Source organism: Dermacentor albipictus, chromosome 3, assembly GCF_038994185.2.
Source record: "Dermacentor albipictus isolate Rhodes 1998 colony chromosome 3, USDA_Dalb.pri_finalv2, whole genome shotgun sequence".
In the NCBI taxonomy this organism is placed as follows: domain Eukaryota; kingdom Metazoa; phylum Arthropoda; class Arachnida; order Ixodida; family Ixodidae; genus Dermacentor; species Dermacentor albipictus.
The window spans coordinates 162,496,702-162,515,263 of NC_091823.1; the positions used below are offsets into that span (position 1 = coordinate 162,496,702).

The 18,562-nt window shown below is 46.1% G+C and overlaps 1 protein-coding gene across 3 annotated transcripts in view; it reads left to right on the forward strand.

Annotated features, from left to right (window-relative positions):
• LOC135905211 (kelch-like protein 10) overlaps positions 1-18,110 on the forward strand; it is a 54,755-nt gene extending 36,645 nt beyond the window's left edge. The window contains exons 8-11 of one of the 3 annotated variants that reach the window (XM_065436226.2): positions 5,694-5,885; positions 13,041-13,163; positions 15,697-15,856; positions 17,827-18,107. In XM_065436226.2, the coding sequence (XP_065292298.1) occupies positions 5,694-5,885; positions 13,041-13,163; positions 15,697-15,845 (464 nt within the window). In that variant the 3' untranslated portion in view covers positions 15,846-15,856; positions 17,827-18,107. Of the gene's footprint in view, positions 1-5,693; positions 5,886-13,040; positions 13,164-15,696; positions 15,857-17,826 lie in introns of all 3 variants that reach the window. The other 2 variants (XM_065436227.2, XM_065436228.2) reach the window with 2 other exon arrangements.
• Positions 18,111-18,562: the final 452 nt, after the last annotated feature.

The window sequence follows — 18,562 nt, forward strand, 5'->3', positions numbered from 1 at the left end:
TGGGCGCGATCGGAGATATTTTGCTCGATACGCGTTCTGTTCGGTTGCTGCAATGCCACTGAGTGGCAGTATGCAAAATTTGTGACAACGGGGCGGAGAGAGCAGCCAATCAGGAAGCGTTGACCTCCCCGGAAGTTTACTTCTGTCGTTTGTCGTCTGCTTGCGGACAGTATATTACAATGCGAAATCTTTCTCGTCTTCCAAATGAATGAAATCTTAATCTAAAAAAATGTAATTTTTCTTCTCAAGCCCAAACACGTTTTCAAATATTAGTACCGCAATTTATAACTATTAGTTTCTTTGCATCGTCCCTAGGTGGTGTCGCGCACAGTGAGAAGAAAAAAAGAAACGACGGGAAGAGTGGCGCACTTTTCAAGAGGCAGCGACAACATTCCAGTGGCTCGCTGGCACCGATGATGGGGTCTATTTCGCTGTACAACCAAATAATTATTTCTTTCGAGAAACAAAAACGACGCCGGAATTCACTTTCCGCCTTTATTCAAACGCGTTTCGCGCCGCCACCCGCTCTCCTCCTTCCTCTAAAAACGCTAGCCCAACAACCTAAGTTCCCAACGGAAGCGACATTTTCTCGAATTAAACTATGGATGGGATCCAAACGTGCCATGCCGCAGCCGCCAATTGGATCCAATCGAATCCACCAGGCGCGCCATGCGAAGCCGTATGATCGCTCCAAATTTCCCAGCTCCCGTTGGGTTCGGCGCCTAGCAGACGAAATGCTCGGTGGGCGGATGATTGACAGGAGCGTGTCGTCATTTTTACGTCACCAAAAACGTGGCCGCGCCCCGCGGCTGGCGACGACGGCTTGGAGTAGGCCGAACGCGCGCGCCGGTAACCGAACGAATGCGCCGAACAACCATCTCCGATCGCACCCCTGATTAATAAGGATATAGCTGGTAACATGCAGGAATTCTACGACATTAACGGGAGGTTGGCAAGTCTGGTTGTGAAACTTAATAACAGGTAAAAATTGAAGGTCGTACAGGTCTACGCCTCTAAATACAGTCATGAAGCTCAGGAAGTCGAAAGCTTCTATGAAGACGTGAAATCTGCGATGGGTAAATTCAAAACAAAATACACTATACTGATGGGCGACATCAATGCCAGGGCAGGCAAGAAGCCGGCTGGAGACAATTTAGTCAGTGGGAAAGTATGGCATAGGCTCTAGGAATAACAGGGCAGAGCTATTAGTATAGTTTGCAGAACAAAATAATATGCAAATAATGAATACCTTCTTCCGCAAGCGGGATAGCTGAAAGTGGACGTTGAGGAGCCCGAATGGCGAGACTAGAAATGAAATGGGCCTTATACTCTGCGCTAACCTTGTCATCATACCGGACGTGGACGTGCTCGGCAAGGTGCGCTGCAGTGACCATAGGATGGTAAGAACTCGAATTATCCTAGGCTTGAGGAGGGAACGGAAAAAACTGGTACATAAGAAGCATATCAATGATTTAGCGGTAAGAGGGAAAATAGAGGAATTCCGGATCAAGCTACAGAACAGGCCATCATCATCACCATCAGCCTGGTTACGCCCACTGCAGGGCAAATGGCTCTCCCATACTTCTCCGACTACCTCGGTAAGGTGCGCTGCAGTGACCATAGGATGGTAAGAACTCGAATTAGCCCGGACTTGAGGAGGGTACGGAAGAAACTGGTACATAAGAAGCCGATCAATGAGTTAGCGGTAAGAGGGAAAATAGAGGAATTCCGGATCAAGCTACAGAACAGGCCCTCATCATCACCATCAGCCTGGTTACGCCCACTGCAGGGCAAAGGCCACTTCCATACTTCTCCAACTACCTCGGTCATGTACTAATTGTGGCCATTTCGTCCCTGCAAACTTCTTAGTCTCATCTGCGCCCTAACTTTCTGCCGCCTCCTGCTACGCTTCCCTTCCCTTGGAATCCAGTCCGTAACCCTTAATGACCATCAGTTATCTTCCCTCCTCATTACATGCCCTGCCCATTTCTTTTTCTTGATTTCAACTAAGATGTCATTAACTCGCGTTTGTTCCTTGACCCAATCTGCTCTTTTCTTATCCCTTAACAGAACAGGTATTCGGCCTTAACTCAGGAAGAGGACTTTAGCGTTGAAGCAATGAACGACAATATTATGGGTACTATTAAGGAGTGTGCAAAAGGAGTCGGTGGTAACTTTGTTAGACAGGATACCACTAAGCTATGGCAGGAGACGAAAGATATGATCAAGAAATGCCAATGTATGAAAGCTTCTAACCCTACAGCTAGAATAGAACTGGCAGAAATTTCCAAATTAGTAAACAAGCGTAAGACAGCAGATATAAGGAAGTATAGTATGGATAGAATTGAACATGGTCTCAGGAACAAAGGAAGCCTAAATGCAGCGAAGAAGAAACTATCAATTGGCAAGAATCAGATGTATGCGTTAAGAGACAAATCCGGCAATATCCTTACTAATAAGGATGAGATAGTTGAAGTGGCTGAGGAGTTCTACAGATATTTATACAGTACCAGTGGCACCCACGACGATAACGGAAGAGAAAATATTCTAGAGGAATTTGACATTCACAAGTAACGCCCGAAGAAGTAAAGAAACCCTTGGGAGCAAAGGGCGAAGGCTGCTGGGGAGGATCAGGTAACAGCAGATTTGTTGAAGGATGGTGGGCAGATTGTTCTAGAAAAGCTGGCCACCCTTTATACGCAATGCTTCATGACCTCGAACATAGCGGAATCTTGGAAGCGCGCTAACATAATCCTAATCCATAAGAAAAGGGACGCCAAAGGCTTCAAAAATTATAGACCGATCAGCTTACTGTCCTTTGCCTACAAAGTATTTACTAAGGTAATCGTAAATAGAATAAGGAACACCTTAGACTTCTGTCAACCAAAGAACCAGGCAGGATTCCGTAAAGGCTACTCAACAATAGATCATATTCACACTATCAATCAGGTCATAGGGAAATGTGCGGAATATAACCGACCCTTATATATAGCTTTCATTGATTACGAGAAAGCGTTTGATTGAGTCGAAACCTCAGCAGTCAGGGAGGCATTACGAAATCAGGGTGTGGACGAACCGTATGTAAAAATACTGAAAGGTATCCATAGCGGCTCCACAGCCACCGTAGTCCTCCATAAAGGAACTAACAAAATCATAATAAAGAAAGGCGTCAGGCAGGGAGATACGACCTCTCCAATGCTATTCACAGCGTGTTTACAGGACGTATTCAGAGACCTGCATTGGGAAGGATTGGGGATAAGAGTTAATGAAGAATACCTTAGTAACTTGTGATTTGCTGATGATATTGCCTCGCTTAGTAACTCAGAGGACCAATTGCAATGCATGCTCACTGACCTGGAGAGGCAAAGCAGAAGAGTGGGTCTAAATAGTAGTCTGCAGAAAACTAAAGTAATGCTTAACAGTCTTGGAAGAAAACAGCAGTTTACAATAGGTATCGAGGCACTGGAAGTGGTAAGGAAATACATCTACTTATGGCAGGTAGTGACGGCGGATCCGGATCATGAGACTGAAATAATCAGAAGAATAAGAATGGGTGGGAGTGCGTTTGGCAGGCATTCTCAGATCTTGAACAGCAGGTTGCCATTATCCCTCAAGAGAAAAGTGTATAACAGCTATGTCTCACCTGTACTCACATACGGGTAGAAACCTGGAGGCTTACGAAAAGGGTTCTACCTAAATTGAGGACGACGCAACGAGCTATGGAAAGAAGAATGATGGGTGTAACGTTGAGGCATAAGAAAAGAGCAGATTGGGTGAGGGAACAAACGCGAGGTATTGACATCTTAGTTGCAATCAAGAAAAAGAAATTTGCAGGGTATGTAATGAGGAGGGAAGATAACCGATGGTCATTAAGTGTTACGGACTGGATTCCAAGAGAAGGGAAGCGTAGCAGGGGGTGGCAAAAAGTTAGGTGGGTGGATGAGTTTAAGAAGTTTGCAGGGACAACTTGGCCACAATTAGTACATGACCGGGGTAGTTGGAGAAGTATGGGAGAGGCCTTTGCCCTGCAGTGGGCGTAACCAGGCTGATGATGATGATGGCTCACCGTCGCACACTCACCACATAGCGTTCGGCGCGGAAGGACGATGGTATCGCGAGACGAACCTGGCACCGTCCGTATCGCAAACATAATCTCTATCAATTGCTAGAGGAGGCCAACCCAGCGCACCTCTGCCTACCTTCCTGCTCCACGACACTTTGCCTCGTTTCTCATTCCCCACCTCGCTCACCGTCACCAAGACTTTTCTGTAGGTGGCGTTGCTTTGCCAAGCGGTCATTGGTACTTTCGCTAGGTCGGAGCCTGCGCCGATGACCAGTGAGGCAGCAGATGCCTTCTTGAACTCCCTAGTAAACTTTTTCCAGAAGCACGAAGGCACAGAAGCATTTTTAAGGTCAGCAGGTGAGATGACGTCGTTAGTGGCAGCTCAGAACTTTATACAGAAGCGACAAACATCCACTAAGGACTGGATGAAACCTGGCAAGTGTATACCCCACTTGAGTACAGTTTTCTATAAATTTCTGCTAAGTAAATGCTTTTATGTCATTTTCCCCCCGTGGTAAGACTACTTCATTTACCGTTTTGAAAAAAGATATCTTGATAGTTCTGGTCACGTTGCCAATTATTCGTCTTAAAGGTAGTCTACGATCCAAAAGGCAAAAATGTAAGTGCATCAAATAATTGTCTCTCTGTCATATCGTGTCGCCTGTTGCATATGGAATAGTAGCAATGAAAATGCCTCTAAGTCGACGCCATTGTAAAATACATAATGTATAGTAGTTGAGATTGACACAAGACTTATCTCCTTACTTTGTGCTTACGTTTCTGCAAAATACACGCAAGAAATTGTAGCAGTTACAGGACTGTTGTCTGCTTACTTAATGCGATTTGCTTCAAAAGAAGCGTTCAACATTGCGACCAGATACACATACGCTGTTCTGTTTATTGGAAGACAGAAGGAAGCAAAGGCGGTGATTGAGAGAAACAGCTTGATTTTCTCAGCCGCATAATAAATTTAGGCTCAGTGGCATCTATGTTTTCCAACGATGACATTAGCCTATGATTGTGCCTTCGTACTTGCAGTGGTTATCTCCAAAAAAAAAAAAGCGGGAATGCTGTTTCGCTGCTTACCCGTTTTGAGAGAGCCTGTGTATTCTTGTTTACCGACATGTAATAATAAAATAAATATATATGAAGTGTTGAATATCGTCAAGAATGGTGGAGAAATTAGGCTATTTTTCTTTGCGGCAAATTTCCTCGATATGTGCACTTACAGTGGCTATTATGAATTTGTGAGTTACGCGTCCCTCGGTTCTTTCTGCCGATTCCTGTGTTGAGTGTATTTTTTAGTGTTAATGAACGCGCATGGACACGTGAGTTGGAGCAAAAGCAGCCACCAAGAATGGAATTGTTGATATAAGCCCAAGTGAGGAGACACCGTCCCTTATAACGAAATTCTAAGTTTCCTTGGCACAAGTCCTTCCTGAAAATCTTTCCTTTACTGCTTCGGACACTTCGTAGGAGAACAAAATTTTTGGTTGCTTGCACAACTTGCATCGGTGCAATCTTGATAAGATCGCGTCTGTACTAATTAAAGCGACTTCAATTACTCCTACGCGCTAGTATGTGCTTGATTTTGGCCTGTATCAAGGTGACCGCGCATGCGTGCGTGCAGGAAAGCTCTACGTTAGTGGCGGAAGCTCTGGCGGGGACGTGCTCTCGAGCGTGGAGGAGTACACCGTTGAACTAGACTCGTGGGTCCTCGTGATGTCCATGCCTAGTCCACGATCGAACCATCGTATGGTGGTGCATGACGACAGCATCTACGTCATCGGAGGGTACAACGGGCGCCGCCGCCTCGATTTAGGTGCGTCCAGTGTCACAATGCCTGATTTCACGGAGCTATCACCGCCGCAGCATGACATGAAACATCCAAACCAATTTGGAAATGGCCCTCTCGATTCGATTCCAGAAAAATCGCATGAACCACATATATTTTAATCAGAGAGATTTGATGTTGGAATACGCACGGTGCTTCACGTATATAAAACCGAGCACGAAGGTTTTTCGGAGCTGGGAATTCACGATAAGTTCCTCGACACTTCACCACTCAGCCCGATATTTAGCTAAAAAATGCGGTGGTCGTATTGGAGTGGATATCTCAATTCGAGGGAGCATGTACTGGCTGCTAAGAAGTTTTGTTATTTCTTTGAAAGTGTGCTCTGGAAGTTATTCAGATGGTCATGCCTGTATAAACCTTTTCACCGGGCGAGGAGGATAGGGCGCGCGGAGAGGGTGTTGGCGCATAGCCTTTCCTCCTCTGTGGCTTGGGCGACCCGGCGCGACGCTGCTTGAAAGTATTGCTGCCGCGTGCTGCGGAACAATTTCGAGATGTTTTAAATCGTACTTTGTGAAATTTATGCCATGTTCGTTCATATCAGATCGTCAGGGAAGTCTTTCGGTGTATAGGTAACTACAGTAGGTGGAAATATGTCTTGGGGCGCAAGAATGTGACGCGCTTTATCAGCCGCGGTGTGTACGTGCTGTGAACTGTTTTGCTTCATCATCATCATTATGAGCATCATAATCATCATCATCATCATCAGCCTGGTTGCGCCCACTGCAGGGCAAAGGCCTCTCCCATACTTCTCCAACCACCCCGCTCATGTACTAATTGTGGCCATGCCATCCCTGCAAACTTCTTAATCTCATCCGCCCACCGAACTCTCTGCCGCCCCCTGCTACGCTTCACTTCCCTTGGGATCCAGTCCGTAACCCTTAATGACCATCGGTTATCTTCCCTCCTCAATACATGTCCTGCCCATGCCCATTTCTTTTTCTTGATTTCAACTAAGATGTCATTAACTCGCGTTTGTTCCCTCACCCAATCTGCTCTTTTCTTATCCCTTAACGTTATACCTATGATTCTTCTTTCCATAGCTCGTTGCGTCGTCCTCAATTTGAGTAGAATCCTTTTCGTAAGCCTCCACGTTTCTGCCCCGTAGGTGAGCACTGGTAAGACACAGCTATTATACACTTTTCTCTTGAGGGATAATGGCAACCTGCTGTTCATGATTTGAGACTGCCTGCCAAACGCACCCCAACCCATTCTTATTCTTCTGGCTATTTCAGTCTCATGATCCGGATCCGTGGTCACTACCTGCCCTAAGTAGATGTATTCCCTTACCACTTCCAGTGCTTCGCTACCTATCTTAAACTGCTGTTCTCTTCCGAGACTGTTAAACAATACTTTAGTTTTCTGCAGATTAATTTTCAGACCCACCCTTCTGCTTTGCCTCTCCAGGTCAGTGAGCATGCATTGCAATTGGTCCCCTGAGTTACTAAGCAAGGCAATATCATCAGCGAATCGCAAGTTACTAAGGTATTCTCCATTAACTTTTATCCCCAATTCTTCCCAATCCAGGTCTCTGAATACCTCCTGTAAACACGCTGTGAATAGCATTGGAGAAATCGTATCTCCCTGCCTGACGCCTTTCTTTATTGGGATTTAGTTGCTTGCTTTATGGAGGACTACGGTGGCTGTGGAGCCGCTATAGATATCTTTCAGTATTTTTACATACGGCTCGTCTACACCCTGATTCCGTAATGCCTCCATGACTGCTGAGGTTTCCACAGAATCAAACGCTTTCTCGTAATCAATGAAAGCTATATATAAGGCTTGGTGATATTCCGCACATTTCTCTATCACCTGATTGATAGTGTGAATGTGGTCTATGGTTGAGTAGCTTTTACGGAATCCTGCCTGGTCGTTTGCTTAGATCCGTTTTAATTCAACAAAGAAAGCCGGTCTCTTTGTGTTACCAGCATTAAATGATAAATCAGCTCACTGTCTGATCGCTTGGCGTAGGGAGTAAAAAAAAACAAAAGAGCGCATGCTCGTGCATGGCCAATCTAAGGCAACCACGAAACATCTAAGCGGCAGGCGCTATCAAATATTTGTGATGCACCGGCATCGTTCTCGCGCATTTCAAGTCTAGTAGGCTTGAAATTACTGTATGTCTACGCTAGCCTTCCTGGACGAGGCCGATGGCGCTGCTCAACACAGCGATCACTGAGGTTGGTGAACCAGCATGATACAAATGTAAGCTGTGCGCTTCGGCATTCGCTTCGGCATTCCCTTTTTGGCCTGTATAAAGCCATAATATATGAGAAGGATCGCATAAAAAGAGTGCGATGGCTATTTTTGAGGACAAAATTTCCGTAATACGTGTGAGTGCGTCGTAGAGAATGGAACGAACACAACCGAAAAAAAAATTCGGTTATGATCCTCTTTCTCGAAAAAGCAAGAGAAAACGGTTTAACGCGGCAATACGACCTCGCATAGTCGCGCCACACAACGTCTGTAGATTCATAACCGCTGATGCCGTATGCTTGGACCATGTGGTATATAGAACAAAAGTATCTGTAATCTAGCCCCTACCACAGCTTAGGACGTTCGCGCAGTTCGTAAACAGTCCCTTTAATGGTCAAGGTTAATTCAGACTGTAAGGTATGCTGCTATTCTTGCCAAAACTATTTTATTAACGGGCGGAAACCTCATCCATCGAACCAAGTAGTGACGCAATGTAACCTGCAGCGAACAGTTTAAACGCTTGTCAAAGTATAACATCACAGCTCCTATCGTAGCAGAATGGTACTCATGTTGTTACGATCGTCGCGTATGTTTCATGGCTCCTAAACCGCACCTTAGAAATAGAGGATAATACTGCAATAAGGTCACATTAGTGAATAGAACATTCTGAAATACCCAGTTTATCTCCGAGTCTGATTGTAGGCTCAAATATGCGCGAACACATCGCGCTAGGTGTTCCGTCCACCTCATGGAGGGTGGTCCACCTCAACGCCAGCAGAAACTCCGGCCATGACGCCTTAAACTACTCCAGCACGTCTCAAAGAACCGTTTACCACGTAGAGGACACTCGTCATACTAAACAGGCCGCACGACCGCGAAAACAAACGCTATAACCTACCGCCGAGCGTATACCTGCCATGCAAAACACCGCTTTCACCCAAGCCAGTATGGCGCTGCTCATAGGCGGCGCCACTGCGTTCACAATTTGACGGCTCCTACGAAACAACGGAGTATAAGCGGATGTGACCGCCGGCATATTCGTTACAGTGATATTAAATGGCGCATAACATTTCCTTAGTGTGCTTATAGTTAGCTAATTATTTATTAAGCGTAAGGTGGTATTGACTTGTTTTAAAGCGTGTACTGAATTGCCCGACATAATTGTTACTGAGGTCAATTTTATGTGATTTGTCGGGCTGTGAATAACGACCATGGACCATGAAATACCGACGTCATTACGATCTTTATCCCTTCGACTGCTGCCCACTCGTGTTTCCAATGACCTACGCCTGCATCCAGCTAGAAACAAGGCTTGCGGCCAAACCGGCCTCTACAAAACTTCACCATCCTTGCTTAAAATTATAAGCTGCCGCAGACGCCAAGAGTTAGCGATAAGCTGTCCTGCAAAATCAACACGCCTTGGTGTCCTTGTTCAGCGATCAATATGACACATGGTGTTGAAAACAGAACTGAGAGCGGTGCAATCGTGTTGTGAAAACAAAGATGTGAGGCCCGGTTTTCCTATTTCATGTATCAAATAAGAAAGCTTCTGGTCGGACATTGTCGTACTCAAAACCTGCTACGTAATATCAATGGTCACTGGGCCCATGGACTTCGCGACAAGAGAGAATATCCGCTTAAGAGGAAGACTAACTCGGGTGCTCCTATCTAAATACATGTAAAAGGATGATTCGTTTTTCTCGTCAATCACTGCACCAAATTTGACGACGTTTGTTGCATTTAAAAGAAACACGTAAAATCTAGTGACGGTTTGTTTAGAATTTTTTATTTATATATTCAACTTTTTATTAAAAATTGGCAAAAATCGCAAATTTTCAAGAAACTATACTATCGAGCTTACAACTCTAAATCAGCAACGAAAAATAATAATAATAATGTCTTTATTTGTGTCCCGTAACAGTACACGACACGGGAGACCTGCAGTAAAAGCTGTCATGAAGCAGAACCGGCCAAAAATGATATCACAATTACGTGAATTGAATCTATTAGTACATCTAAAGCGGACAAAATTGATATGTTGCACTTCAATGTCAGAACATTTAGTAATACGGAAATACAGCCTTGTACAAAATGTAACGAATTCACGTAAGGTACAAATTGATTTATTGAGTCTGTGCGCTTTGAATGATCTAATGAATACCGTTTACAGAACCGCGATATCTGCTCTCGTTGCAGAGATACTAATTGTAAACTTCCTGCATCTATTTTTTCTCGAACATTCTCATTTTTGCAATTTCTTTATGCATAATTCAGGCCCTAAATTTAAATTCCGCTCCGAACTGTCATTACAGCGAATTTCATTGAAATCGGTCCAGGGGATATCTCAGAAAACCGTTATTGCTTTTTCCATGTATTTGAATAGGCTGCGTTGGAGTTGGGCTCCAACTAAAGCTTCTTCTTAAAGGGACACTAAAAGTTAATATTAAGACAGCCTGGACTGTTGAAATGCCATCCCATAAACTTCGAAACGCTTGTTTCCTGCGAAGAAGAGACTTATTTTAAGAGAAAATGCGTTCTGAAGCTTCCGCGTGCCTCTAGCTCAGCTCAAATCGCCCGCCCTCCGATGGAGGAGTGGTGACGTCGTGGTCTCATAGTGACGTTGCGCCGTCAGTCAGTAAAACGGCGGCCGCAGATGGCGCTACGGCTTTTCTGCGCAAAACGCAAACGCGCGGCCAGAAACAGAGCCAAGACAGAGCCGACAGCAGCGCGAAAGCGGAACTATGGTGTCTAGCGCAAGGGAAAGCGCGCGACGATGAGATCGTTGTTTATTTTATGACGCCAACTTTGACGCTCGTTCCAATGGACGACCCTGACAACGACACATTGGCTCGCGATGCCGGGTTCGACTTCAGCGATTTAAGCACTGATGAACCTGACTTGATGCTGAGGACTAGCGCTGGCGGCGTAGTTGCGTACTACTATGACGGCAACTGTATGTCATGGCTGTACATATTCGCACATTTGTAGCTTTTCCTTCGTGAAAACCAAATGCCGCACTCACCACCCCGTATTCGACCTGGAGTTGTTCTTGCGCTTCGGAGAATGCAGGCAAGACCGACGGAACAGCGCTACGGGAAAGCATTGCTTTGAAAGGCACTCCACACGACTTCAGTATGTCGGTGTTGAACTCGTAATCCTCTGGAAGAAAGGGCAGCGAGCACACTATGTGATTTTTCGGCTCTTTGCCAACGCGATGTGGCAGAGGTACGGCACTTAACCACTTCGAACGGAGAGGTTCACTCGTTGGCACACAGTGATAAGTAACGTTGGATTCGCCGCTACAACTGCCCTTGGCCGAGTTCCGCGGACAGTTCGCGCAGCCCACGACATCACATGGACGTGGCATTCTCGCTGTTTGTTCCAAATGCAAGTTGCGCGAGCCAGCAGAACCAGCGCAGCACGACGCGATAAAGAAACAACTGAAACTCCAAAGCGCGCGCGGTGTAGAGGCGAGCGTGCAGAGCCGAGCAAATACAAAACCTTTCGACCATCCACACTACTGTAGGGTAACGTCAAAATGTTATTTTTTTCTTAGAATCGAACAGGAGTAGACAAGTAGCATTTTCTTCAGTCTTATAGCGTAATGAAATGATCTTTTTAATATGAGTAGTTGAGTACTAGAGACATAAATTATGATGAAGAGACCTTTGTCATCGGTCTAGTACCGCAATGTCGCTGGGGGGTCTCAAATCCTGTCATGCGTTTACCTCAATTTCTCGGTTTCTAAAGCGCTGTTCGCAATTATACTGACGCCTTAGACGTTCTAGAGCAATGCTTTATCATTTTAACTTGACTTCATAGTAACCTTTAGTGTCCCTTTAAAGCCGCTGTCTTATCGACCTCCCGAACTATCACTCCTTTAGAAGCTGGGCCTCGAAGCGTGTGGACTTTCTCCTTGTAAAATTGCCTGCAGAAGTTTTGGCTGCTTAGAAGTTTAACCGAAGCATGCCAAATTTAAGTCGGAGGTATTTATCCTTAAAATACTTTATCAAGTAGGACCATAATGTGGCCTTAATGCGCAGAATTGGAAGCACATGCAGGCTCGACTGACAGTGGGCATATTGAAACAGGCGACAGACCAGATAAATAAAACGCACAAATTAGCGCAATTTATTCGATGTGGGCTATCAACTATCCCATATTCGCAATATCGAAGATAAGCTTTCTTTCTTATCAACGCAACGTTTATTACTATGGGAAAAATACCTGTTCCTGAATTTTACATTGTTTTGACTGCCTTTACCTTACCGTGATGAATTGCATATCACAGAAATATGAACCTACACAAAAGACGAAGGACAGTAACAATACAAAGCAGTATCCATAACTGTTGTAGTTTCTGCAATGCTATTGCGCTGGGTCACACATAATTACAGACCCCAAGAAAGTATTGTGGCGACGCCCAGCGAGTTCCAGAGGCCATTGTGTACGTAGAATCGACGCAGCGCAAAGGTGCAAACGAGATTCTCACGTCCCCTATCATCTCTGCCCCACTCCAGCCATGTATGTACGCGCTCTAAACCACCCTTCGACGCGACATGCAAAGAAACAGCACCAGTAGCGCAAAAGTCGAAGGAACTGGCAAAAAAACCTTCGCTTTAAAATTAAGGATGTAATAAGGACGCAGAACTGTATCCTGGCTACTTTTTTGGGTTTTTGTTGTACCTTGCTTCGCGTTGTGCGCTGACCGCCATCATAAACGTACAAGTGGACACAGGGATGTGCGTGTCCACTTGCTTGCTCTGGTCAGTCATGCGCCTCAACAATCCTACGTAAAAACTTCACTGTGTGACTGCGTTACACTTATTCTGAGCACATTTTTTGAGTGTGTGTGTGTGTGTGTGTGTGTGTGTGTATTCGCACTTCATCGCATGGTGACCCACGGGTGTCGCTTCCACCGCCGCGCAGTGCTGAAAAACGTGGGGAATGTGGTGCGCGAGTGGGAGGATGTGGCTCCGTTGAGCGTCAGCCGCAGCAGCTTCACTGTTGTCGACTTCAGAGGAGAGATATACGTCATCGGCGGCGTCACCGGTGAGTGTCTATAAGGGCTGTTACCGCCGAAGCGCGCTCTACCAACTTATGGGTTATCTGGCAACGGGAGCGTAGCGAGTGCTCTCAGACAAGTTTACGAGAAGGCAACGCCGACAGAATGGCGCGTGCTTACACTCTATACTATAAAGCAAGTTTGCAGCCTTTGGGATGTATATCTGCCACACAGCAATGATCGTCATCTACCTTGATGCGTTTCCTTTCTTTAATGCTGCTAGCCCGGTACTTCCCAGTAATGAACAGCATGCGCATAGCATGCTGTTCCCGACAGGAAAGTAGCGGTAGCACATAGCATTCCCGACAGGAAAGCAGCGGGCGCGGCGTTTTGAAGAAAGGAAACACATCAAGGCAGATGACGATTATCGTTGTGTGGCAGATATACACCCCGACGGGTGCAAACATTTTTTTGCAGCGTACACTCTTAGAAAAATTTACGCCCTTTGGGGCTTATCTTGTCCCACAACAATAATCGTAATCCGTCTTGCCCGCGTTTCCTTTCTTTAACGCGGCGAGCCCGGTACTTCCCAGTCACGAACGGCATGCGCGTTATCAGTGTGACGCAGCATTCTCGACAAGAAAGTAGCGAGCGCAGAGTTTCAAGAAAGGAAACGCAAGCAAGGCAGATGACGATTATCGTTGTGGGACAAATATACACCCCAAATGGTGCAACCGTTTTAAGAGTGTACACTCTTAGAAACATTTACACGCTTTCGGGCGTATCTTGTCCCACAACGATAATCGTCATCCGTGCTGCCCGCGTTTCCTTTCTTTAACGCTGCGAGCCCTGTACTTTCCAGTCACGAACGGCAGGCGCCTTATCAGTGTGACGCAGCGTTCTCGGCAGGAAAATAGCGAGCGCCGAGTTTTCAGGAAAGGAAACGCAAGCAAGGCAGATGACGATTATTGTTGTGGGACAAATATACACCCCAAAGGGTGCAACCGTGTTAAGATTGTATATAGAATGTGCACTCTTAGAAAAATTTACACCATTTGGGGCGTATCTTGTCCCACAACAATAATCGTCATCCGTGTTGCCCGCGTTTCCTTTCTTTAACGCTGCGAGCCCGGTACTTTCCAGTCACGAACGGCATGCGCGTAATCAGTGTGACGCAGCATTCTCGGCAGGAAAATAGCGAGCGCCGAGTTTTCAGGAAAGGAAACGCAAGCAAGGGAGATGACGATTATTGTTGTGGGACAAATATACACCCCAAAGGGTGCAACCGTTTTAAGACTGTGTACTACTTACAATCTGTAGAAACGACGCTGACCACAGCAGAAAATGAAAATACGTTTCGCCTCTTCTGACGGCAACCTTCTTCACGACATTGTGAAGCGAAAACTCCCGTTAGCCGAAAAACGTCTTTGCTTCATTTTCTTCCGTGGCATGTGTGTGGTTTCGATGGTCTGCCGACAAAACTTTGCTTTCAATGTCTACTACTCTGCTTGACGTCAAGTTCACAGTGGTAATACCAAATGCGCGCGTGCGTGGTGAAACCGTTCTTCTTACTGGCTTGGTATCGTAAGCATACAGGTCATATACGCGTTTTTGAAACGTCAGTTCAGCATGATGTGTGAGACTTCCTCATGCGTTTGACACGGTTCACTGAAGTTCCTCTGGTGACTGGTGTAAACGTTTTGATGGAACAGAACAAAGTTACACCATCGTTATTTCGTGGTGGCTAGGACAAGTTGCAGCGAACTGTAATATCTTTGCACGAATCTCCAATCATTCACAGAGAAACGTGTATCGGAAAGAGCCGAGCATTGTGCAGGTGAAGTGGTCGCCATGCGCCATACTCGGCTGAGCTGTTAATAACGCGAGCTAATGTCACCTGCTACGTGGGAACGACGAGGTCTGCGACAAGTAGTTTGATGTCTGCTTGCATTTGTTGCATTTCTGCCAACTTCTCTTTGACCATTTCTTGTCGGTCTATCCGTAGAAGCATTAGTGGACAATTTTAGAGAAAAGGAAGAGAAAAAATATAAGTACCCCCCACCACACACGCACACACACAAACACACCCGCAGCCACTGCGTTTGGCTGCCAAGAACGCAAATGATAATCGAGAGTTCCATAGCGAAATTACTTGTACAACGCCGTAATTAGGCGCGGAGAGTATCTTAGTATGTCATTAGTAATATTAATTTTTGTACATTAGAGAGATTGCGGCTTGACACCAGAACTGGACTGGCCTTTCGGTTCCAAACAGCGGAGCACTGATTTGAAACATGCACTTCGATAAAGCCTTTTGCACAGACTGGCCGCGCTGGAAGTTATCCGCTTTTCATTACATTTAAAACTTCTTACGACCAAAATTCACAGTTATGCTCGCAGAAGTGACACACCAGCTGCAAGGAGAAGCAGTTCGCTCGTTTAAAGAACGTGTAAACTATAAGGACATATCTTTACATTGACTGCAAAACGCGTTCTGTTTGGCGTTTAAGCGCAAGATTATGGTGCGCGAAGCTGCGTGTGTCATGTGGCGTCCATCACTGCGCGCCCCTGTAAACGCAGACGGTGGTTTGACGGCTGTGGTGGAGCACTACTCGTCCGTGTCCAACACGTGGCGCTCCCTGGCGGCTCCACTCGGCCAGCCGCTCGGCGCTATGGACGCCTGCGCGGTGGTGGGACTGGCCGCCGCACGGAGGCTGTCTGGCCGCTAACAAACGCTCTGGTGTGTAGCTCGCCGCGCTGACTTTCCGGCCCCTTTGCGCTTTCTCGCACGCGACAGTCAGTCAGTCAGGGCAAAGAAAAAAGCAAAGCAGGAAACACCATCCATATTAATAAAGAAAACACTCAAGTTTCTATATGTGTAGGCTACCTACGGCGTCTCTAAATATTTTTCCGTGTGTACGTGCGCGGATGACTTGGAAGCCGTAGGCAATGCCTGCTTTTGTTGTTTGAAGCCTAGATTAGGATAGGCCTTGGGAATTGATTTTCTTCTAATTACAAAAAGTCCCTGTACGTCTCCGTTGCTTTCGTGCCACTTTGATGGGGAACACTACAATGATAAAGTCGAGCCTCATCCTTAGTTTTAGAATAAAAACAAATTACGCATCACTTGACATTCACGTTCGGGCCTTACTGATTCTGTGAGAAAGGTCCCTCCAAATGCACTATTATGACTATACGTACACGTGTGTGTTTACGTACATGTAGTTATTTGGCGCAAGTTACGTGCACCTAAATAAAACGCCACGAAAACCTAATCTGCTTTGTTACCGACAAGTCCGTGGACGCATGGCAATATCTTATGACGTCAGCATGTCACCACATATACTCAGGCCAAGAAGCAGGTAGCGCTCTCAAAACAAGTTCGCATTAGCAATACGTGTATACTTATCCAAAATTGCCCCCGTTTGGCTAATGAATGGTAGTGGTTGCCTATATTTCGTTGTTCCCATTGACAATGAAAGCTACAAATATAAAGTCCCAGTATCGCCCGAAAGGCGAAGCATTGGTTCCGATATCTAATTATTAGACAGCTATGCGAAGAATAGTTAGTAGCCTTATCAGCTGCATAAACCGCTGGAAAAAATATGCTTCCTAACTACATTAATAAGCACGCTGTCACCCGCGCACAGGCAAACATGAATCCGACTCACTCGATGGCGCGGGACACTCGCTCAGTTGGCTGGCGTGATGAGCGGCAGCAGCGGCGAGCGAATTCCCTTTTGCGCTTCCTCTCGTTTGAACGCAAACAAGGCTCGCGAGAACACAGCGCACACGAAGCCATCAGCTATCGTGAGTCGGCTATCTTTCGAGCCTATCGCAGATTACTTACAAGATAGGGCGCACGCGGCCGCGCTCTGCCACCGCTGTCGGAGTAGAAGAGATGTGCACCACATTGCCCCTTTCTGCACGCCCTCCTAGCGCTCACACATTTCACCGCTCCCCCTCCCCCTCTTTGCGCCCATGAGAAGACGACGGTCACCCTCCTCACCGTTCTCCCTTGTGGGCGCGAGAAGAGGCCACCGCATCAAGTCACCATCCTTCTCCGCTCAACCTAGCAAGCTTTACCTCACACCTACAGCATACGCTGCGCAGTCGCGATGTTATCGCATTCGAACATCTACGGGATATTATGGCGACGGCGGAAATTCGCCTGGACTGTCCATATAATTGCTATCGCATTAATAATTTCAGATTAGAAAAAACTGAGTGAGTGCAACCTTACAATTTCGCCAGAAGGTCCGACGATGCGAGGAGGAAAGACATGGTGACGGTATAGCGAGGCGTATAGCAAGATAGGCCATTACGAGTATTGTATTCTGGTGGTGTTTCTCAAACTGCAAAATACGGACTTAAGGAATTATTTCGAGAGCTCAAGGCAAGCCGGAGAATGTCACTCTGAAGACGTTACATTGAGGATCAGTGTGCTAGGTTTGTGACTGACTTTTGAGACGTCCTCAATGTGCGAAATTGTGCTGCATACATTGATGTTGACCAAATGTAAAACCCACAGTGAATTGGGCGTCTAATTGGATGTCCAAGTTTTGCTGCCTTCATTTTTAACTGGATCTGCATCCTTCTTTTCGCAATGAACGTAACGCAAATTAACTTAGTCCAATAGGCATGTAAACGTTTGTAATCGGACAACACCTTTTCGTGCCATTGATCTGAAAACACACTTTATTCTTGCAGGCTATCAAGACGTGAGGTGGCGTCAAGATAACCGAGCTTCGCCTACAGCTGGCTTCGGTGGTGCCTCTCTAAGTTGAAGAACATAACAAACCTGTAATACAGGGACTTAAACATCGATGTACAATGGATAGAAAGAGCGGATAGAAAAATAGTCACTATTCTGCTGACTTCTTGCTCAAGCATATTTTTCGATTAGTTGGAAGCTCCTTTCTAGTTTGTGTGGATGAGCTCACATGCTTCTATAACGTTCTTCATAATGAACTTCACCCAACAAAAGCCAATCCGTAATCTTGTGAAGCGTTGGCTTCATCGCTGATGCGCGCAGCATACATAGGCGTACTTATCCGGGTGGGTAGGGGTGGGTACTTGCTCCTCCCCCCCCCCCTGTCAGAAGTGGAGCGGCAAAGTGTGCCATTTGCTTCCTCACTTTTGAAGGCAGGCACGTTTGGCTGCACGCTGGAAAATCTAACAGCAGCTGAGGCCAAACTGCCTTTGTGAATGCATTAAGCACGTAAGTAATGCTTTTATTTGTCGCGCGTCCACTTTTTGGGCAGCGAGGATTGTCTTTCGTGCCTCGCCGGGAATAGCTGCAGCGGACGACGAACGCAGTGCCCCATACACGCCATATACATAGAGAAGGCCGGCGCTGAGCAGTTCCCACCACAACAAATTGCACAGCGTACTTCTTCCAACATGACTGGTTTTTTGGGACCGCCTAATCATGTTTGGAAGCATA